General features: G+C 41.4%; 1 protein-coding gene across 1 annotated transcript in view; it reads left to right on the top strand.

Moving 5' to 3' along the window:
• The window catches only part of LOC109936192 (collagen alpha-1(XIX) chain-like), a 334,226-nt gene that overhangs the window by 216,800 nt on the left and 92,885 nt on the right, over nucleotides 1-24,541 (top strand). The window contains exons 17-21 of the mRNA XM_048597074.1: nucleotides 8,163-8,207; nucleotides 10,928-10,972; nucleotides 14,315-14,359; nucleotides 22,659-22,721; nucleotides 22,820-22,873. Coding sequence (XP_048453031.1) covers nucleotides 8,163-8,207; nucleotides 10,928-10,972; nucleotides 14,315-14,359; nucleotides 22,659-22,721; nucleotides 22,820-22,873 — 252 coding nt within the window. The remainder of the gene's footprint in view (nucleotides 1-8,162; nucleotides 8,208-10,927; nucleotides 10,973-14,314; nucleotides 14,360-22,658; nucleotides 22,722-22,819; nucleotides 22,874-24,541) is intronic.

Here is a 24,541-nt window from a genome sequence, read left to right as displayed (position 1 = left end):
GGTATGATGGCTTTCATCACATGTGTATTTGAATTCAGGAGCAAAGATGCCTTGCTTCAATTGTATTGAGCATAACTGAGACTGTAACTGAATTATTACATGTAGTTTTGGTCTCTGTATCGAAGAAAGAATGTACTTTTCATAGAGAGAGTGCAACAGAAGCTCGGCAGACTGATTCCTGGGACGGTGGGACTATCCTTTGAGGAGTGATTGAGGAGATTCACTGATATTGTTTACAATGAGAGGTGATTTCATTTAAATGCGCAAAATTCTTGCAAGGATCAACAGGATAAATGCAGGAGGGATGTACTTCAGAGGGTCTATAAGGCTCTGGGCAGACCACATTTGGAATATTGTGTGCAGTTTTAGGCCCCATATCTCTGGAAGGATGTACTGGCCCTGGAGCGGGTTCGGAGGAGGTTCACAAGAATGGTCCCAGGAATGGAAAGCTGAACATTTCAGGAACGTTTGAGGACTCTGGGACTATACTCACTGGAGTTTAGAAGGATGAGGGTGGATCTAATTGAAACTTACAGAATATTGAATGGCCTGGACAGAGTGGATGTTGGGAAGATGCTTTCATTGGTAGGAGACTCTAGGACCCGAGGGCACAGCCTTAGAGTAAAGGGAAGACCTTTTAGTACGGAGATAAGGAGAAACTTCTTCAGCCAGAAAGTGGCGAATCTATGGAATTCACTGCCACAGAAGGCTGTGGAAGCCAGGTCATTGAGTACATTTAAGACTGAGATAGATAGGTACTTGATTATCAAGGGGATCAAGGGTTACGGGGAGAAAGCAGGAGAATGGGGTTGAGGAACTTATCATCTATGATTGAATGGCAGAGCAGACTCAATGGGCTGAATGGCCTAATTTCTGCTCCTATGTGTTATGGTCTTATAGTTGAAAGAGTGTTGGGTTCTAGAACCAGGAGACGCAGTCTCAGAGTAAGGGGCAAATTATTTAGGACTGAGATGAGCAAGGCTTTCTTCCCCCAGAGAGCAGTGAATCTTTGGAATCTTTCTCTACCTCAGAGGGCTGTGAAAACCCAATTAATCTTCACTACAGAGTTAAATAGATTTGTAGATATCAAAGAGACCAAGGGATATGGTGGTAGAGCAAGAAAATAATTCTGTGGTAGAAGGTGAGCCCCAATCTGGTCGACTGGTAAAGTAAGTTTTACGAGCCAAATGGCTCTTGCTCCTATTCCTTCTGTTCCTCTAGCCCTTCAGTTCACCTCTCTGGACCAAAGTTTGAACAGAGCTTTGTAACTCATTACAATGTTTAAAAGACCCTTAGATAAGTACATGAATGGGAACAATTTTTTTTTTCTTTATTCATTTACGGGATGAGGGCGTCACTGGCTAGGCAGCATTTATTACCCATCTCTAAATGCCCAGAGGCCAATTCAGAGTCAACTACATTGCTGTGGGTCTGGAGTCACATGTAGGCCAGACCAGGTAAGAATGGCAGTTTCCTTCCCTCAAGGACATTAGTGAACCAGATGAGTTTTTCTGACAGTCAACAGTGGATTCATGGTCATCATTAGATTCTTAATTCCAGTATTTTAAATTCAAATTCCACCATCTGCCATGGCGGGATTTGAACCCGAATCCCCAGAATGTTATCTGAGTCTCTGGATTAACAGTCCAGCAATAATACCACTAGGCCATCACCTCGCCATCATGGAGGGGTATGGACCAGAAACAGGCAGATGGGACTAGTTTAGTTTGATTGGACTGGTAGGACCAAAGGATCTGTTTCTATGCTGTATGACTCTATAACCCAAAAGTACATTGCTACCCATCAAGCATGAACTGACCTGTTTAAAGAGAGCACATTTCCAGGGTAAGTGACTTCCAATGACTGGGATTCCAACCGCACAATGCTACAAAACACTTTCTCCATCTACCAAACTCCCAATGAGGAAACATCTTTGAGAAACGAGAACCTCTTGTTGACAGTTGCTATGCTCAATTCGAATGTTTGGATCATACTGGAGTACTCTAAATCTCTGACTAGGTTAACAAGAAAGCTGTAGCAAGTAGCATCTTCACAATATGACTGTGGAAAGAAGAACATTAACTTACATGAACAGAAACTGAGCAGAAACAATAACCATGAAATCCATTAAAGAACTTGAAAGACATTTCTTTGTTGCAAAGAGTTGTCAAAACATGGAACTCATGACCAAAGGGAGTGGTTGAAGTGAAGGCATTTGAGAGAGATGGAAATGGAAGGTTACAATAATAGATTTAGATGAGAAAAGACCTGAATGGAGCATTAACACCTGCGTGGACTAGTTGGCTGAATGGTCTATTTTTGTGTCACATATCCTATAAGGTCTGATACTGAACAGCATTCAAAAGCCAAGACAGGATAAAATGTTGTTTCATCAAGCTTTGATGAAGTCAAACTTTCCACAAAGTCTGCCTTTATGTTACGTTAATTTGATTTTGTTCTTGGGCTATGACGTCACCAACAATGCTCTTGTGAAGGTAATGGCAGGCTTCCTTCTCTCAATGGTGAAACTTCTCTCGTGATGCTCCCTACTTGAGTGGCAGATCACTGTAACTGCAACCACTGTTGATAGTGGGAAGAAGGGTCTGGAGCCCTACAGTTTGTACCAAGATTTTTTTTTCCATTGGAGAGCTGTGTTTTAACACCAGACCAGATGCCAAATGTATGTTATTTCTGGCTAGGAGCTAATAATATTTATTTTTGAAGAACACAAAGTGTGAGATCCAGGAGACTTACAAAGAGAATAAAGCCACATGATTCCACAGTTTTGAACAAGCAACAATAAACTTTATTTCACAACATGTCGAACTTTTATACTAATACTCAAAATTGATATATGGTAAATATAAGTAATAGACTGTGATCAAATGCACCTTGGCACACATTGAATAGCAAATGCAATCAAGCAAGACCTCTTGGATTATTGGGCAATTCCTCCAAATGCTAATGGCACAGTGTGTCATCAAATCCCATTACACTTCACAAGTGATCACAATTTTTCACAGTGGCTAATCAGGCCTTAAAACAGTTCTCAAGAACCACTCCGCTATAGACCCCCTCAGCGACTGCTTCTATTCTCCTTCCTGACTTAGATTCACACTCCTCTCGTCTCCAAAACTGTACTCTAAGCATAACTCCAGCTCTTCACCGACAACTAGCTTCACTGAGCCAGTCCCGCCCCTTGAGCTCCAATCTTGCTCAGTTGCATCAAGCAAATACTGCCTGTGAGCTTTTCAAGCCCCACTCTCTCATCTGCACTAAAATGTTAATGTTCACAGGATTCTTCTCAGCTCCTCACAGATTCCCCAACACAGAGACAGCAACCTTAGCACTTTCTCTGCACTTTTTCACTTTCTCAGGACTTTTTCTGGGTCCTAACTTCATCAATTAACTGCCTAATAATCTCCAGAACTTCTGACTACATTCTACCAGCATAGACCCATTCAGCTGCTCTTGACTCCTGATTGAATCCCCTGCACATAATCTGTATAGTCCAGGTATCTTCCCAGACTGCAGCAGACTCTCCTATTTCCACCGAAAGGCTCTAGGAACAAAAAGAAAGTTATGTTTGCATAGAATGCTGAAAATGGATTTTATCACAACGAGAATATAATATCGAAGGTGTAAATTCAAATTTCACCATGGACTTGAAATATATCACTACACAACCCATTTGCCTCCAATGAAAATGTATGTATGTAGTGATCCTCATTACAGTTATCATGCCAAAAAGTAAATTTGCTGCTTCAGTCTCCTTTTAAAATTGGATCTAAAGGCCTGCCTTGTCTGGTGGAGGAAGGCCCTAGTGAGTCTAATGAGAAGTGGTTCTTAAACAGAACATTGTTTATTGCATGACAGCAATCAGGAACAGTTTATTCTGATGTGATAGATATTGTTACAAAGACTATGAAGAGATCTAGATGCTAAATCTTTCTACCTCAAGATCCAAACCTGTTCTGCCTCTCCCCACCTTATGACAATATCAGATTGGGTGGAACTTAATGCACTCCTTAGTATTAACCCTTTTAGAGCCTAACACCTAATGCAACAGAAAGTAATTTTGATTTTCTGAGCCTCTTCTAAAAACTTAGAACGTTAAATCCTATAATTATTGCTATTCTTCAATGGAGTCTTCACTTTTTTTTATGAATATGGTTTTATGGGCCCTGAATTTCCTCATGGGTCATCTCAAGCTCTCTTTAGGTGGAAGATTATGTTGTGAAATTGGGTAGAGTATTTGTGGATTGGAAGGCAGAACATTAAAATTTGGTGTTTTTAAAATTTTGATGGTTGTAAAATGGTAGGTAGGGAAACAGTGTGTGGTCCCTTTAAAAGATGATATGCTTTTTCTAGGCGTGGAGTAATATCTGTGGGCAGCTTGTGGGTTTGCAGGTGCACAGAACATCTGAATTGTAACATTTGTATCAAAGGCTGCACAGTTAGCAGTTCAAGCTACAGTTTTGTTTTGTTATCAAGACAACAAGTTTGAATTCAGTCAATTATTTTAAACCAGGCATTTAGATACTAAAAACCAAGTAAATTGGAATCAGTTGGTTTTGACAACATAGGACCAATCCTATTGTAAGAAAATATGTCATTAAGGGTATAAAAGATGAGGGCATTTGGAAAATCGGGAGAGAACCAACTGCCATCTGATAAGAGATCAGCCCTCTCAGCTGTCAAAGAAAGCATTATCTAATTAATAAAGGTACCGTAGAACTCTTAGCTAATACTCCAGACAGAAGAATTCACAGAGAGAACATTCCTGATAGAAGATCAAAGGAGGAGGCACAGAACATTCCAGAAGACGTAACCTGGCTGTAATTTTGAGAGACTAAGTTTTAATTTTTATTTTATTTTGGTTTATATATATATAGGACTTGTATTTATTGGAACAGCATGCCATTAGAATCTTGGTTTATTCAGGAATAGTTCGTAGTTAGAAAGGAAACTGTTCAGTTTGTTAATAGTTCAGTTGATGTGTTCACTGTTAGAGGTGGATAAATAAATTGCTACTTGTTGTTTACAGAGTGAGTGTCAGGAGTTTATTTCATTTAACCACTCCTTTAAAACAGATTGGGGGTGAGAGGCAGGTTATACCACTTTTTAGACTTCTTTAAACAGATTATAGGGCAAGATACGCCTCTCTGGGTGATTTGGCTTTAGTTATCAGAAGGGTTATCGGCTTCCACATTATAACAGATTGGGGGCTCAGGTCTCGGATGTGAACAGATTTGAACAGATTTGGGGTACGAAAGATCCCAGCAAATTTAAACAGACTTCGGACTAGTGTCCTATATCTTTAAATCAAACTTACGTGAGAAGTGGAAAATCTGTTTAATTTCAGTTGTGATTGGGTACTTGTGGTTGGTTAAAATAACAGTGAGAGAAATGGGCCTTAACATTGCTAAAGAGGTTCTGGGGTTTGAAAATGCTTCCTAAATTTGCCGAGCAAGTTTTGAAAGACAGGAAAAGGAGAAACTTTTAGAGTTAGCAGACAGGCTAGAATTGGGTTTACCTCGGGATAAGAAGAAAGTTGATATTGTAACAGAGTTAATTAGGCATTTAGGCATACCAGAGAAACCGTCAAGTGCAGTGGAGTTAGAAAAATATAAGTTGCAAATAAGACAACTGGAGTTAGAGAAGGAAAGGGAACTTAAACAGTTTTAATTAGGGTTACAAGCAGAGGAAAGAGAAAGAGAGAGAGTTTGAACTTCAGAAATTGCAAATTAGACAGGATAGCAGACTTAAAGTATGGAAATGAAGGTAGAAGATAGGCTTAATGATGAGGGTGATGATGAGCAAACCCACCGTAGTCAAAGACCTGACAGGGATATGTACGAATATGTCAAAACATTATAAAACTTTGACGAAAAAGTTGTAGAAGCATTGTTCATTTCCTTTGAGAAATTGGCTAAATAGATGAACTGGCCAAAGAATATGTGGGTAATGTTAATTCAGACCGAGTTGGTAGGCAGGGCTAGTGAGGTGTTCGTAGCACTGTCAGAGGAGGTGTCAAGAAAATGTGCAGGAATAAAACAGGCTATTTTGAGTGCCTATGAATTGGTACCAGAAGCATATAGACAACGGTTCAGAAATGCAAGAAAGGAACCAGGTCAGACTTATATCAAGTTGGATAGATGGATGACAGCATTAAAGATAGGTAAGACATATGAGGATTTTAGAGATGTTATTCTGCTGGAGGAGTATAAAAGCTCACTTCCAGAAGTCATAACAACTCATGTTGAGGAACAGAAAGTTAAAACAGCGAGAAGAGCTGATCAGATGGAAGATGAATACACATTAGTGCATAAATCGAAATCTAGCTTCCGACAGCATGAGGGATAGAAATTGGGAAAGAGAGAGATCCTTCAGTGAAAAACAAAAAGTACATCACACTGGGAACAGTGTTCCACATGTAAAAAGAAGACCAAGAGGGTGGAAAAGAGGTGAATGACCTCAGGTAAAAACCATTGCAATAAATTGGGACACACAATGTCACAGTGCTGGTGGTTTAAGAAAGGCACTAGGAAAAAAGATGTGGTAAAAGAGACTAAACTAGTGGGATTAGTTGAGATAGTGAAGGACATCCCAAGAGAATTCAAGGGGCTGCAAGAGAATGCACAGCCAGTGCACAGGGCTGGATAGTAAGATAGTACCCGATCTCTTCAAAGACTTCACCTCTGTGGGTAAGATTTGCTCAGGTAGAACAAGGGGAGTTGGTAAAGAAGTTAACATATTTATAGATATGGGAGCTGGTCAGTCTTTAATAGCAAGAGATGAAAATATTTGCACTTCTTCTGAAATGTTGCCCGAGAGAGTGATAATCTGTGGAATAAATGGAGAGAAAATTAGTGATCCCCTGCATAACATAAAGCTTGAGAACATTTCTGACAGGAGATCAATGGAGAAGGCACAGAACATTCCAGAAGACGTAACCTGCCTGTAATTTCAAGAGACTAAGCTCTAATTTCATTTTATTTTAGTTTATATAAGTGGGACTTATATTTATTGGAACAGCATACCATTAGAATCTTGTTTTATTTGGGAATAGTTCATAGTTAGAAGGGGAATTGTTTGGTTTTTGAATAGTTCAGTTGATGTGTTCACTGTTAGATAAATAAATTGTTTCTTGTTGATTATAGAGTGAATATCAGGAATTTATTTCATTTAATCACCCCTCTATAACAGATTGGAGTTGAGAGGCAGTTTGTACTACGTTTCACACTTCCTTTAACAGATTATAAGGTGAAGCGCACCTCTCTGGGTGCTTCAGTTTTAGTTATCACAGAGGGGGTCGACTTCCGCTTTATGACAATGAGCTGAACCACATCCCAGGGTCCTCACCACTCCCCTAGGTGACGTGCAGGAAATCCCGTAGAATTTCAGAAAAAGGATGTTCACTTGTTTTCATAGAATCTCAAATAAAGTGACCATTTGGCTCATAGTACCAGTGTTGGCTCTTTGAAAGCACTATCCAATAAGTCCCGCCCCACTGTCCTCTCCCAGTAGATCTGCAGATTTTTCTCCTTCAAATGCTTATCCAATTCCCTTTTGAAACTAATATTGAATGTGTTTCTACCACATGTTAAGTCAGAGCTTCCCAGATTATAACAAATGAACATACAATTTCTCATCATTTTCACTCTGGTTCTTTTGTCACTTTCCTTAATTTTTTTTTGTTCTTTCATGGAATGTGGATGTTGCTGGCTAAGCCTGTATTTATTGTCCATTCCTAGTTGTTTGGGAAAGATGATGGTAAATTGCCTTTTTGAATCAACGTAGAGTAGGCTTTGGGTGTTGTTAGGAAGGGAGTTCAGGATTCAATGACAGTGAAGGGATGGCAATGTATTTCCAAGTCAGTGGTGAGTGGCTTGTGTTATATAGCTTAACTCTGTGCCCTGTGATTACTGACTTTTCTGTCACTGGAGACAGTTTCTCCCTATTTACTTGATCAAAGCTAATCATGAGTTTGAAATCCTCTGTTAAGTTTCAACTTAAACTTCTCTGCTCAAAAGTTAGGATCTGTTTCTACAATGCTTAAGATATTCTGCATTTAATTGCCTGTTTGATTAATTTCAATTCTGACAAATCAGTTTAAGTAACATGGCAGTAACCGTCTGTGATTATTTTTCCTTCCCTAGGGTTTACCTGGTGAAACCGGTCTCCATGGGATGCCAGGTCCTCCGGTTGGTATTTTACTGTTACCAAGTTTATGTTTCTTTTAATTTATTAAATATTCATCACTATGTACATCAGCAAGACATGAGGCATTCAGAGCTGCCATTGCAGTTTATTTGAAAAGGCATGCTCATGACATGAAGTAGTGTCTCTCTCAATTTCCAAGCACAGAATCACAGCAATTGCCTTTGCATGGGATCACTGAGAATACAGATAACTTGGGTAGCCAGGTTAGATGAGGGTCACTATAGTTCAGTATGCTTAATCACAAGAGGTACTTTCAGTCCGAAGCTTATAGAGGTGGTGTAATCAGAACAAAAAATGTAAGTTTAACAAAAGCGAAGGGACAGTAGCAAAGGGCAAAAAACAAAGAGTATGGACCATTCAATGTTAAAGGCTGTGAGTGGGCAATGAATCAATCCTCCAGCTGCCTTGAGCATTGCTGAAACCTCAAATGTGCAATGGAGAGAGGTAGACACCTACACCCATCTTTGTTATTGTTCTCCTTCATTGCCTCTCCCCATTCTTCATTGCATATTCAGATCTGTATTTAAGGAATAAACGATTCTCAGAGGAGTCTTGGTGTTGACTGGTAATCAGTGATCATTTTGATAATGAAAAAGAGCTGAATATTATATCTTGTTATTGAAGGACAGAGCGAGAAAGCACAAATTTGTCCAGTTATGTAATGTAACAACTCCTCCCGATGCCCAACATGTACTTTTGTAATATAACTAAATTATAGATGTTGGTATAAGGAAGCACTCAGATCCGCACACCATTTTATTGAAATAAAATTCCACTGTGTCAATAATAGATTCAAAAGAATTTAGCCACTTGAATTATCTTTTCAAAGGGTGCAGCGTTGCTCAGTTGAATAGTGGGAACGAAACAGGACTAGAGAAAGTCAGACATCTGAGAATGAGTCCCTGAAATCAGAAGACAGCATCCACTTCTGGGTTCTGCAGGAAATCTGGACATAAATTTTGGCAGTGAGAGCAATTGAGGAATCAGCCACTGTGACAGTTTAATGACTGTTGTACCTTGTATTTGGTTCAGTAAATAGCCAGTACCTGTTAGAAACATGCCATGCTTGCAGGTTCCTATAGTAGGTGAAAATGAGATCCAATTGAACGAAACAGGAATATTGGATGCAGTCCTGATCTCCATCTTAAAGGAAGGATATGGTGGGATTGGAGGCAGCACAGCAAAGGTTCACTACATTAATCCCTGGGGTAAGGGGAATACACTGTAATGAGAGACTGAGTTAGTTGCTCTAAAGTTCTCTGGAGTTTAGAAGAATGAGATATGATCTCATTGAAGCAGGCAAGAGTCTGAAGGGCCTTAACAGAATAGATGCTGAGAGGATGGTTGCCCTGGTTGGGGAATCTAGAACATGGGAGCACAGTCTCAGCATAAGGAGCTGATCATTGAGGACTGAAACGAGGAGAAGTGTCTTTACTCAGAGAGTTGTGAATTGTGAAAGTTCTCTGCCCTAGTGGGTTGTGGATGCTCCATCATTAAATATATTTAAGACAGAGTTTGGCAGATCTTTGGTTTCAGGCAATCAAGTGATATGGGGAGCAGGTGGATTTTGTAGAGTTGAAGCCGAAGAAATTGCTAAGTCTGTGGAATTTTTGCCACAGAAAGTGTTTGACGCTAAAACATAGAATGTTTTCAATAAGAAGTTAGATGTAGTTCTTAGGGCTAAAGGAATCAAAGGGTATGAGGAGAAACTGGGAACAGGATACTGATTTAAAGTTTTGGCAAAGATCTGTAACTCAGGTTGTGGATGAGGTTGTTGACTTGCTCACCGAGCTGGCTTGTTTTTGTTCCGACATTTCTTCACCATTCTAGGTGACATCATGAGTGGGGCCTCCGATGAAATGATGTTATTCTACTCCACTTGGAATTTATACTGTCCGGTCCATTATGGTGAGTACTGTCGTTTTCAGTTTTGATCTATATGGGTTTGTATATCAGGTTCAATTCCATATGTTTGTTGATTGAAGTATGGGTGGAGAACCATGGTTCCATGCAGATCAAAACTGGAAATGACAGTACTCACCATAACGGACCGGACAGTATAAATTCCAAGTGGAGTAGAATGACATTACTTCATCGGAGGCCCCACTGGTGATGTCACCTAGCATGGTGACGAAACGTCTGAATAAAAACAAGCCACCTCAGCTAGCAAGTGAACAACCTTACAGGATACTGAATTGGATGATCAGCCATGATCATATTGAATGGCAGAGCAGATTTGAGGGGCCGTATGGTCTACCCCTCCTATTTTCAATGTTTCTATCAACCACAATGATGGAGCAGGTTCAATTTTTCCTGTTCTTAATTCTTATCTAAAATAAAACTTAATGTAATGATGTGAGTGTAAAAAGGGAGAGAGAAAGAGTATCAGATATGACCTTTTATTCAATAACACACAACTGCAGCCATATATTTTAATATGTTTGTTCATTTGGAGGTGTGCCATTGCTGTGATCTGCAGCTGTAGACCTTCAGCTCAAATTATGAAAGCTGGTCTGACAAAGTCCGCCAGAACTCCATTCAGTATGGGTGTGGGAGTGCAGTGAGAGTGAGCTATTGACTGTCCATTATAATGATCGTTCCTGAGTCATTAATAACCTGTTTACACAACCCATATGTGATATGGTTTGATTTTAATAATGTTGTATCAATGTACACTCATTCCCATTTCATCCCATTGCAGGGTCCAGCTGGGAAAGAGGGTGTTCCTGGTAAACCTGGACTCAAGGTAATTTTAACTTTACCCTATGAAATCCCTTGTTGTCTTACAGTTATAATGATGCAATCTCACTTTGATGGAATTTTGAAAAGAATACAAGCTCTACCAATGAAATATCATTGCCTTGTGGAATTTATGGAGCAAATCTGGACAAAGGGAGGAATTGTACATTCATCTCTGGAGGCCAGATCTGATGGTTCGGTGGAAAAGGTACAGCTTCGCTGGGGCAATTTGTTTGAAACAGTACTAGTTATTCCAATGTGTTCCGAACATATTCCATATTTGTTGCTGGCCATTTTGACACAACATTTTGTTAATTTGGTGCTTTTGGAAATGCAGGATACCCTACTTCACCATATTGATTCATTACATGACAAAGAGAGAGGCTGTTCCGGGTTCCCATTTTGCAGGGTTGGAATCTTCCAGCATTGGATTGGAGGGAGTGGGGCCTGCACTGAAGATGTCCGGATCTTGGACACTTACAGAGCTCTCCTGTATTAATCATACAATCATGAATTATTATGGTGCCAGAAGAGGCCAATCAGTCCATCATGTCAGGCAGGAAGACTCAAGCTTGAGCTTCCCACCCTGCTGCCAATTAAAGACCAGATAAGGGCCTCATCCTACTTTGGTCTCAGTTACTTCAGCTCCAGGCAGAATAAGAAGTACCCAACCTAGCCAACTACTTAATCAGAGAGGGGAATTCAATTTGGACCCAGTTTCCTGGCTTCAGGATGTAATTTATCTCCCTCACTGAGCCCACAGCAGGTCAGTTCACAGTCAGAGCTGGGAAACAACAAGAGGCCAGGCTGCAATACATGTCCATACTGTCAAACCTAATAGATTGGAAGTTAATGGAGGAAAACCCAGGCTAAGATGTATCTCCCATTATTTTTAGTCAGAGGAATGGTGCATGGCATGAGTAGGAAGAGTAGGAAAAGCAGAGGAGCTACATCAATGAGAGATAAATACCAGCAGTAACTTACATTCACTGGCCAGAGTTGGGAGTGGTGTTAAGATTTTAAATCAAGGTTCTTCACGTATGATGACTGTTACTGGCTGTGGGTGATCTGTGAGTTGTGTATGCTCGAGCAGATTTGAGAGTGCTGTAGAGTCATATCAGCTTCCTGATCAGACAACATCGGCCAACATGAGAGACCAATGGCGTAGTGGTATTATCACTGAGCTGTTAGTCCAGAGACCCAGATAATGTTTGATTGTTGGGAAAAGCCCATCTGGTTCACTAATGTCCTTTAGAGAAGGAAACTGCCATCCTTACCTGCTTGGTGACTCTAGACCCACAACAGTGTGGTTAATTTTAAATTCCCCTCTGGGAAAGGCTGTAAATGCTGGCCTAGCTAGCGATATCCTCATCCCGTGAATAAATGAAAACATTCCATGGGGCATAATATTTTCATCTTACTGACTTACATTTTTGCCAGTTTTGTGATATATTCATTGACACTTTTAAACAATGTGCCTATCCCTTTGTCGTGACCTTGCAGAGGAAACCCAGCCTGCAAGGGGGAACCTACAGTAAGTGTGTGTGTGTGTGTGTGTGTGTACGCGCGCTAGTGAAAGCAGAGATCAGGTGTGCCCTCATCTCCGTCCACCCCCAACAAAGGGATGAAGGGGATTCAAAGGGAGCTGTTGTCCCATATATTTCACAAGCAGTAGATGGATTCAGAGGTCTACTGGCAAAGAATGGAAACAGGTTACACAGCCGAACCATTAATGTTGGATAATATCGAGAAGAAGCAAATATAATCAGGAATTCTGCAGTAATATCACTATAGTATAGAGTCCATAAGACACTGGAGCAAAAGTAGGCCTTTCAGCCCATCAAGTCTGTTCTACCATTCAGTGAGATCTAATAATCCTCAAGTCCACTTTCTCCATAACCCTTGATTCACTTACTAGTTAAAAAATTGTCCATCTCAACCTTGAATATACTTAGTGACACAGCTTTGGCAGCCCTCTGCAGTAAAGAATTCCACAGTTTCACTACTCTCTGAGAGAAGAAATTTGTTCTCTGTCTTAAATCGGAGACCGCTTACTCTGAGATTATGCCCTATGGTCCTAGACTCTCTCAAAAAGGGAAACAATCTTTCTGCCTCTAATAAAAGGAGATTACTACAGATGCTGGAAACCTGAAATGAATACAGGAAGTGCTGGAAAAACTCAGCAGGTCCGAGAGCATCTGTGGAGAGAGAAACAGTTAATCTTTCAAGTCTGGAATGACTCTTCTTCAGAACCATTTCTGCACTGTCAAGTCTGCTAAGAATTTTGTTTATTTCAACAAGTCTCCTCTCATTCTTCTAAAGCCTAGTATGAGCCCAATCTACTCTGTACGACAGTTCCTCCATATTTCTCTAAGCTGCCTCTGCTGCCAGTACATCTTTTCTTAGATTAGGGGCCCGAGTCTATTCACAGTATTCCAGCTGTGATCTGACTAAGGACTTGTGCAGTTTTAGCAAAATGTCCCTATTTTATGCTCCAGTCCCTTTGAAATAAAAGCCAACTTTCCATTTGCTTTCCCTATTACCCATTGAAATTGTATACTAACAATTTGTGATTCATGGACAAGGATTCCAAAATCCCTCTGTTCTGTAGCTTTTTGCACTCTTTCTCCATGTAAATAACATTGAACAGGGAGGGGGTTTGAAAGAAGTCTTGAAGAAAGAGCTGCTCTTTCTGGAGATGATCCTTGTGAGCCAGACAACTCTCTTCAGTAACTACCACAAAGAGGAATCTCTGCTATTGCTCAGCTCTGCATTCACTGTGTAATGAGATCCCATGAAAGTCTGCAAGAGTGCTGTGCTTTTCATCTGGCACAACTGGTTTATCCAAATGGTGATCCTTGTGTACCTGGAGTAAGACATGGTTTCAGGAAGATCTAATGAAGACATAAAACAATCTAAAGGGCCAGATGGATGGAATGCATTGAGTTCCCTCAAAAGAAATTGAAGGGGAGAGATTGGTGAGCCATGGAGAAAGAAGGCATTGGGATAAATTGTGGCCTCAAAAGAATTGTGGCCAGCCCAGGCAGGATTGGCTGAAGGACCTCCTACGCCCTCTCATTCTATTATAGGATTGATATACATTTGGGAAATACTGTAAAGCTGACCCTTAAAGAGGAGGTGAGTGTAATAGGTGCCACTACCAGACAATAGTTTAATAGTTCCATATGACTAGGGTGCCCTCTGCCATGCTGCTCAGTCAAATCATTACATTTTGTGGGTTTCCAACAGGGCTGAAGCTTTAATCAGTAGAATTAAAGGTTTTATTGCATGTAAATCTTGCACATTTGCTGTTAGACAGCTGAAGCTAATCCCATCTGTCTTTTATTAGGGGAACCCAGGTGAAAAAGGGGAAACTGGAGTTCAAGGAGAAAAGGTAAGAACAATTGTTCCCAAAGTTCAAATATGTTGCTATTGGATCTGGCAATCAAGAAATAAAGGAGACTGTGTAACTTTTTTTGAGCTGCGAGCATAGGAAATAGGAGTAGGCTATTCAGCCTCTTGAGTCTCCACTATTCAACTAGATTAAATCCATGTCATTTTCCTAAAATATCCCCATATCCCTTCATGTCATCTCTATCTTGAACAGACTCAATGATTGAACCACGACACCCCTCTGGGGTGGAGAATTTCAATGATTCACCACCCTCTGAGTGAAGAAATTCCTTCTCATGTCGGTGCTAATTGTATGCCTCTTGAGGCTGAGCCCCCAGGTTTTAGCCCCTGTTTTTCTGTCAATTCTGGAGAAAAATGGCTCAAAAAATATGAAGCGATTGTGCACAGACTGTGTAGAATCTGCTGTGTATTGGACAAAATGCCTGTTGAATCTGCCGAGGACTTGTTCTGCACACATGCCCCCACAGAAAAGTCAGTCAGGTCCCAGTGCATAGTAACCTTGCATCATGGTCAGAATGATGTGCATTCACACTCCACTCCAGCGACTTGTGCCTGGAATTTTGCAGACACTCAGAGAGATGTTAAACTGAAGTCTCTTCAGCCATGTCAGGAATGTCAGGGATTTCATGGCAACATTCTGAAAAAGACCAGAAATGACTATCTGGAGTCTTGGCCAACATTTACCCCCAGCCATCACTCTTCCTTATCTGGTCATATGCATCAAATTACTGTAAGTACTGTGGCTACAAGAGCAGGTCAGAGGCTAGGAACACTGTGGTAAGTAACTCACCCCCTTATTCCCCAAAGCCTGTCCGCTATCTACAAGGCACAAATCAGGAGTGTGATGGAATACTTTTCACTTGCCTGGATGAGTGCTGACCCAAAAACACTCAAGAACACCGTCCAAGACAAAGCAGCTCATTTGATTGACACCATATCCACAAGCATCCACTCCCTCCATTATCATAGCTTGTTACCAGCAGTGCGTACTAGCTACAGGACGCACTTCAAAAATACACTAAGGCTCCTTAGACAGAACATTCCAAACCCACAACCATTGCCATCCAGAAAGATGAGGGCAACAGACACAAGGGAGCACCACCACCTGCAAGTACCCCTTTAAGCCGCTCACTATTCCTTCACTGTTGCTGGATTTTAATTCTGGAATTCTCTCACTAACAGCATTGTGGGTCTTCTTACAGCACATAGACTGCAACAGTTCAAGAAGGCATCTCACCACCACATTCTTAATGGCAACTAGGGATGGGTCAACAATTGTTGGTCCAGCCAGCAATACCAATGTAACACAAGTGAATAATGAATTAGAACTGCTGTTTGTGCACAAATTGCCAAGAGCCTTTCCTACATTTCAATTCTACATACCATGTGGTGTACCACAAGGATCTGTTCTGCGTCCTCTTCTATTTGTGATTTTTGTAAATGATTTGGATGTAGGAGTGGAAGGGTGGATTAGTAAGTTTGCGGACGATACGAAGGTAGATCGAGTTGTAGATAGTGCGGAGGGCTGTTCTAGGTTACAAAGGGATATTGATAGGATGCAGAGCTGGGCTGAGGAGTGGCAGATGGAGTTGAACCCTGTAAAGTGTGAGGTGATTCATTTTGGAAGGACAAACTTGAAAGCAGAATACAGGGTTAACGGAAAGATTCTTGGCAGTGTGGAGGAGCAGAGGGATCTCGGGGTTCATGTCCACAGTTCCCTGAAAGCTGCCACCCAGGTGGATAGAGTTGTTAAGAAGGCTTATGGTGTGTTATCTTTCATTAATAGAGGGATTGAGTTCAAGAGCTGTGAAGTTATGCTCCAACTATACAAAACCCTGGTTCGGCCACATCTGGAGTATTGTGTCCAGTTCTGGTCGCCTCATTACAGGAAAGATGTGGAAGCATTGGAAAAGGTGCAGAGGAGATTTACCAGGATGTTGCCTGGAATGGAGGGAAGGTCTTACGCGGAAAGGTTGAGAGAGCTAGGGCTTTTCTCTTTAGAACGACGAAGGATGAGAGGTGACTTGATAGAGGTGTACAAAATGATCAGAGGTATAGGTAGAGTGGACAGCCAGAGACTTTTTCCTAGGGTGGAGGTATCTATTACAAGGGGGCATAGTTTTAAAGTGAGTGGAGGTAGATATAGGGGAGACGTCAGAGGTAGGTTCTTTACTCAGAGAGTGGTAGGGACGTGGAATGCATTGCTGGAGAGAGTAGTGGAGTCGGCCTCATTGGAGCATTTAAGCGGCTATTAGATAGGCATGTGGATGCTAGTACAAGGTAGGGGTGGAGGTTAGATAGACCTTAGGTTTAGGGTAAAAGTTCGGCACAACATTGTGGGCCGAAGGGCCTGTACTGTGCTGTACAGTTCTATGTTCTATGTTCTACCATAAAAATGCATTGTCTTTCCTTTTTGAGAAAGTTGATGTATAAGGAGCTTTCTTCTTTCATTATTTGCAAGCTGTTGTCAGTTGCATTGTCAGAGGGAGTGAGTGTTGCAAAGCTCCAAAACCACAGTCAAGGTGAACAACTGATGCAGTTGAAAGAAAGACAGACTTACATTTAAACAGCACTTTTCACAGCTACCAGACAGCAATTTACAGCTCTTTTTGAAGTGTAACTACTTGCCTCACAAACAAACAACCAGTTTTGCACCATCCCTCACATACAGCAATGTGAAAGTTACCAGATGATCCCTTTATGAGTTACAGATTGAGGGAAGTACTAGCCACCAGGGATAAACTCCCCTATTTGTCAGAATCGTTCCAGAGTGCAAAATTATTTATGCTGATATTTTTTGTGATTTTTCTAATCACTACTACAGAAGCTTTTGAGTCTTCAGACTATTTGAAATTTCCCTGGGAAAAGTCCTGAAATCCTTCAATTGTACGAAAAAAACATTCTAATAGTCTGCTTTGGCTGCAATTGATTCCTTCAGAGAAGTCTTGAACCTTCCGCAAGCCATTTTGTAAGATTCCTTGTGTCCATTTTCAGAACATTATCCACAAATGTGAGAGATAGTAGGAACTGCCGATGCTGGAGAATCTGAGATAACAAGGTGTAAAGCTGGATGAACACAGCAGGCCAGGCAGCATCAGAGGAGCAGGAAAGCTGACGTTTCGGATCTGGACCCTTCTTCAGAAGAAGGGTCCAGACCTGAAATGTCAGGTTTCCTGCTCCTCCGATGCTGCCTGGCCTGCTGTGTTCATCCAGCTCTACACCTTGTTATCCACATATGTGAGACTTGTTTTCAAATCATATGGCCTGAGTCCTCCCTATCTCTGTAATCTCCTCCAACACTACAATCCTCTGAGGTATTGGTGTTTCTCTAATTCTGGCCACTCAAGCAACCTGATTGTAATTGCTCCACTACTAATCGTCATGCCTTCAGCTGGCTGGACCTCAAACTCTGAAACTCCCTCCCTACATCCCTCCAGCTTTCTAACCCAATTTCCACCTTTAGGCCACTCCTTCAAATGCATCCCTCTGACCAAGCTTTGGCTACCTGACCTAATGTTTCCCTTTGTGGTGTGGGGTCACATTTTGATTTTTAATTACACCAGAGAAGGACATTGGGATTTTATGTCAAAGTGCTATATAAGTACAAGTTGTTGTTGTTAACTGCGCTAATCATAGTAGCTGGACCTTGGTTCCTCTTCAAAAATTGTATAAATAAATAGCATTGCCCAACTCAACCACTGCTAATTCATATTCTGTGTATTTCTGTCATACCTGATCTGTTCATTAGTCGCCTGCATTTGCAGGATTTGCTTCAATAAACATTTTGCTGCCTGCCATTTCCTGACTCAGGGATACTGACCCAACTCTAAAGCAATGATTTGTTGCCACCTCCTGGTACCTCTGCATTACTCACATTGACTGAGTGCTTGTCCCAGCAAAGTTTGAAAAGGGGGGTTAGGAGTACAGAGGACAAATGTTGGACTTTTGACTTTACATTCCCTGCTTGTGTTTTGTAAATAATATATTTTATAGGCATGCCATTCAAAGGAGTGCCCGATTCGTACAAAGCTACGTTTTTCTTTGAGGCAGGGGAAAAGGCAGTAAATTTGTGAAGCTTCACAATGCGACAGCAATGTTGCGGGTATTAACTATTCTGCACTGAGTCTTAAAACCCAAAAATGAATGGCCTCAAATCTGCCAATCGAGTTTTAACCTATTATTAAACTGGAAAGGATGCAAAAAAAGATTAACAATGATGTTAAAAATACTGAGATAACAAAGTGTAGAGCTGGATGAACACAGCAGGCCAAGCAGCATCAGAGGAGCAGGAAAGCTGACGTTTTGGGCCTAGACCCTTCTTCAAAAAATACTGGAGGGTTTAAATTATAAGGAGAGGCAGGATAGGCTGGGACATTTTTCCCTGAAGTGAAGGAGGCTGAGTGATCTTATAGATGTTTATAAAATTATGAGATACATGGATAAGGTGAATAGCCATCTCCTTTTCCTCAGGACAGGGTAATCCAAAACTAGAGGGAAAAGATTTAAAAGGGATCTGAGGGGCAACTTTTTCACACAGAAGCTGCCAGAGGAAGTGGTAGAGGCAAGTACGATTACAACATTTAAAAGACATTTGGACAGACACATGGATAGGAACGGTTTAAAGGGATGTGAGCTAAACACAGGCAAATGCCTGGTCGGGATGGACAAGTTGGTCAGAAGGGTCTGTTTCCATGCGTTTAGCTCGATGACTCTGTAACCGAGGCTAGTTAAAGGGTTTGCAGTACATTTGCTTGAAGATTTCCAAATACATATTATAATGAGTTTTCCTTCTTGAAATGTAGTAGTTACCTTCAGTTAATTTTTTTAAAATTCATCTATGACACATGGGTTTTGATGGCTGACCAGCATTTATTGGCCATCCCTAGTTGCCATAAAGAAAGTAGGTTAGCTGCCACTGATCCACTGCAGTCCTTGTGCTGTAGTTACATCCATAATGCATTCAGGGATTGGCTGGCTTTCCCATCCTGGGGAGCTGCGTATCTCAAAAGATGATAAGGGCCTAGCCTGTCAAGTAAGTGTCTTTGCAGCTCTGCTTGTACACCAAGAAGAATAAAGTGTGAGCTCCAAGGCCCACAAGTCATTCAGTCCACACCCACCCACCTAGTCACTCTCGCCACCTGACTGCTCTCTCTGCTCCCTCGACTTCAGCATTAGATAACCATCCCCTTCTAACCACTATCTGCTTCCCCTGACTAGTAATGCACATCACTTTGCCACCACCCCCAACTCTCTAACCCTCACCCCAAACACACACAAATACAGCCTTCGATGAAGCGTTGGTGTGTTTTCCTGCCTGGTTTTTAAACTCTGGAGTCCGTTGAGCTGGAGTGCCTCACTTCCGGTTTTCGTTCGTAGTGGAGTGTATATGGGGTCGAGTTCTGTGTGTTTATTAATGGCTTTCTTCATGGAGTGCCAGCCTTCTAGGAAGTCCTGTGCCTGTCTCTGCTTAGCTTGTCCCAGGATTTTGGTGTTGTCCCTGTCGAATTGATGGTTCTCCTTATCCATGTGGATTGAGATAAGGAGAACCACCAATTCGACTGGGACAACACTAAAATCCTGGGACAAGCTAAGCAGAGACAGGCATGGGAATTCCTAGAAGCCTGGCACTCCACGAAGAAAGCCATTAATAAACACATAGAACTCGACCCCGTATACACGCCACTACGAAGGAAAACTGGAAGTGAGGCAATCCAGCTCAACGGACTCCAGCGTTTAAAAACCAGGCGGGAAAACACACCGACGCTTCATCGGAGGCTGCACTGCTGACGTTACCCAGCATGGTAACGAAACATCTGCAGATCCACAGAGGCCAGTATCCCATCACTAAGTTACCCTTCATTTATATGTGCCTAGTACTTGACATTGGCCTGGCTTCCTCAAAGCCAGCTCTTAGACTGAGCAGAACCTCTGACACTGCTGTTCATATTTGTCAGTCAGGGATCCCTGATTAGACAGATTAACAGTTCCTACATGAATTCTATAAGGTCCACTGGACTGACCTCATTACAATCGCTACATCATATGCACAAACACACACACAATCACACACACACACACACACACGCACACTCACACACAAAGAACAGCAAGCATTCTCCACTATAATTCCCAGATCTCATCGGCTTTGGCCTTGTCAAGCGGGTTTTTCACACGATAGGCTTCCATTTGTAAATCAAATGACCCACAGATAGGACCCCCACAGGAAACATCGAAATATTGCTTCCCAATGTCAGAGCAGTGGCTGACATGGAACCGTCCTTTAATTCAGGTCAAGTTCCCAAGTGCTTTATTCATTGAGAATTTAGTGAGAATTCAATCATTCCAGGGCACACAATTTTAATATGTTTAAAAATGTTTAAAACATGATGGGAGTATCGCAGGATGAAGGTTTGCTGCTATGTTTTCCATGTGATTCCTGGCATCACATCATCTGTGATCTCCCACCCCTCTGACTGGAAAAAAGTAGTTCCTTCAACACTTTTTAAGTGCCCCGTCAGCCTCCATTTTCAGAAGCACCCAACAGTGCCTTTGTATGAAGTTACCTTTTCATCGGCCATTTCAGCATTTTAATGAATGAAATCAGCAACAAAAACAAACCTCTTGTTTTTCCTTTATTTTCTGCCCTTCTTCCTCTTTCTATCTTTCCCTCACTGTCCTTCATCCTCTCTCCTTTCCCTTCCTCTCTCCCACTTGCCCTGATTTTAACTCATTCCGTCTTTTACTCCATCTTTCCCCTTCTCTCCTTTACTCCAGTTCACTGAATAACTCTGTTCTTCGTCGATCTCTCTCTCTTTTTCTCTCTCCCTCTGGTAATATGGTATACAATACTAGGAAATTTAATAGTAAGACAGAAGATTGGGAAAATTTAGAAACTGGAGTATGTGAGAAAATCCATAAAATGTATTTTAAAAAGGTGGTGAAAGCTTTGACATGTACAAAAAAGATTGATAAGAATAGCTAAAGTCAGCAGTAGCCCTTAGGGTGAAACTGGGGTATTAATGTGAAACAAAGAAATGGCGGAGGTTTTGAACAGTATTTTAAGCCTGTTTTCATAATAGAAAACAAAAAAAATCCCAAGAACAGCAGAAAATTAAGAGGCAAAAGGAAGGGAGGAGCAATCAGAATCACTACAGATGTGCAAGGAAACTCATGGGACTAAAAGCTGATCATTTTCTTGGAGCTGATGGCCTGCATTCTAGGCGCTAAAAGAAGTGGCTGCAGAGATAATGGACACATTAGTTATAATCCTCCAAAATTCATGTGATGCTGGAAAGATCCCAACATTGGAAAACCACAAATGTCATACTACTACTCAAAAAAGTATAGAGACAAAAAGCACAAAAGTGTAGACCGGTTGGCCTAACATCTATAACCGTGGAAATGCAAGAATACTATTAGGAGGTAGTAACGGGACATTTGGAAAATCATCGCACAACCAGCAGAGCCAACATGGTTTTGTGAAAGGGAAAACAAGTTGACAAATATACTAGAGTCCCTTGAGAACATAATAAGGTTGATAGATAAATATGAGCCAGTAGATGTAAGGTATTTGGATTTCTTGAAGGCATTTGATAAGGTTCCATAGGTTACTGCAGAAGATAAGAGCGCATGGTGTGGCGGGTGATGTATTAACATGGATTAGTACTCCATGCAGGCAAACTAAGGCCAAACAGCAGTGCCTGGTCTCGGCTTGTCTTGGACCCCCCTCGCCACTGCACCGAGACCTTGCACTGCTAAGCCCTTGTGGTAGTTGATGCGCAACGATTTCCCCATGTTAAAAGAAGTCTCTCACGGGCACCTTCCACACCCTCAGGATGAAGTTTGGGATCTGAAACATCAGGGCCCTTACAGACAATGCCACCAGTGACAGAGTTAATATTTTGAGTCCAATATAAGTTTTTCAGACTGAAGAACAGTTATATTAGAGAATTATATTGAGCCCAAGACATTTCTTTTCTCTCAGAAGGTCATGAGTGTTTGCAACTTTTTTCCTGAAAAGGTGGTGAAAGAAGTGTCCCGGAATGTTTTTTAAGGCAGAAGTGGGCAGATTCTTTATAAGCAAGGGGCTGAAAGGTTATCAGGGGAGGTAAAACGGAGGATTTGGGTTACAATCAGATATGCCATGATTTGATTGAATGGCAGAACAGGTTTGTGGGGACTGACTGCTTGTTCCTAATCCTAATTTGTATCTTATTATGTAAGTGTGATCCTATGTATGGCCCATTCGAGTAAATGATAATGATAGCCATGTTTTCCAGGGTTACAGAGGAGATCCAGGCCATCCTGGCCAGAATGGCCTGAAAGGAACAAAGGGAGAACCTGTAAGTGTTTTGAATTGACAGATGGGCTTCAACTGTTTTGCAAAATGAATCTGTATCTGGGTAGGTATTCACTAACTTCCTGAATTTTACTGTCACAGGGTGTATCTGAACAAGTAGGCCCCCATGGTGCAAAAGGAGAAAAAGGAACAAAGGTAAGAATGTCATCTACGAAACCCAGGGACTGCCTGGAGAGCCAAAAATGTTGGTTCCCTTGTGGAAGAGTTAAAGACCAGAGGGCATAATCTCAAAGTAAGGGGAAGTCAGAAATGAAAAGGAATTTTTTCTCTCTCAGATTAGGAAACCTGTGGAATTATTTACTGCAATGGGCTGTCAAAGCTGGATCATTAAGTTTATTAAAGACTGTGATAGACAAATATTAATCAAGCAATCAAGGATAATTGGGAAAAGGAAATAATATGGAGTTGAAGATTATCAGATCAGCCGTGATTTAATTGAATGGCAGTGTAGACTTGATGAGCTGAATGGCCTGTTCTGTCCCTATGTCTTACAGTTTGTTGTGCAGGAGCCACAAGGGGAACCAATAACTTTAACTAAAGCCCCATGATGTGTGAGGAGAAACATTTCAGTTTTTTGCTGCATGGGGACAGTAAATACAAATATTTGTACAAATATGCAAATTCGGAGCAGGATTAGACCATTCAGTCTCTGAAGCTTCCTGCATCATTTAATACCTACCAAGGGAGGGGAGTCCAAAACCAGAGGGCATACGTTTAAGCTGATAATACCTTATAGATAATACCTTGTCTATGTCTCTCGTGATTTTATAAATCACTGTATGGTCACCATTCAGTCTCCTACCCTCCAGGGAAAAAAGTCCAGCCTATGCAGCCTATCCTCATAACTCAAACCCTCCAGTCTCAGTAACATCCTTGTAAATCTTTTTTGCACCTGTTCCAAGTTTAATAACAGCCTTCATATAGCAGGATACCCAGAATTGTACACAGTACTCCAAATGTTGCCTCACCAATGTCTTATATAGTTGTAACATGACGTCCCAACTCCTGTACTCAATGTTCTGACCAATGAAGACAAGCATGCAAACGCCTTCTCCACCACCCTGTCTACACTTTCAAGGAACTGTGTACCCGGACCCCTAGGTCTCTCTGTTTGACAACACTCCCCAGGACCCTACCATTAACTCTTTAAGTCATACCCTGCTTTGTCTTACCAAAATGCAACACCTCGCATTTATCTGAATTAAACTCCATCTGCCATTCCTCGGCACATTGGCCAAGTTTATCAAGATCCCATTGTACTCTTAGATAACCTTCTTCATTGTCAACTATACCAGTAATTTTGGTATCATTCGCAAACTAACTAACCATGCTTCCTGTGTCCTCATTCAAATAATTTATATAAATGATGAACAACAGTGGACCCAACACCGATCCTTGCAGCACATTGCTGGTCACAGGCCCCATCTGAACAATATTCTCAACCACCACCTTCTGTTTCCTACCATCAAGCCAATTTTGTATCCAATTGGCTAGTTCTCCCTCGATCCCATGTGATCTAAATTTACTAACCAGTCCACCATGAATAGCCTTGATAAAGGTCTTGCTAAGGTCCATGTAGACAATGTCTTCTGCTATGCCTTCATCTCTCTTCTTGGTCACCTCTTCAAAAAAACTCAAATTTATAGCATGATTTCCCATGCATAAAGCCAGGTTGACTATCCCTAATCAGCCCTTGCCTTTCCAAATGTATGTAGATCCCATGTCTCAGAATCCCTTCCAACAACTTATGCACCACTGACTGATATTAGGCTCACCAGTCTGTAGTTCTCTGACTTTTCCTTG

This window comes from Rhincodon typus, chromosome 5, assembly GCF_021869965.1.
Source record: "Rhincodon typus isolate 14 chromosome 5, sRhiTyp1.1, whole genome shotgun sequence".
In the NCBI taxonomy this organism is placed as follows: Eukaryota; Metazoa; Chordata; class Chondrichthyes; order Orectolobiformes; family Rhincodontidae; genus Rhincodon; species Rhincodon typus.
This window is presented reverse-complemented; position numbering and strand designations above follow the sequence as displayed.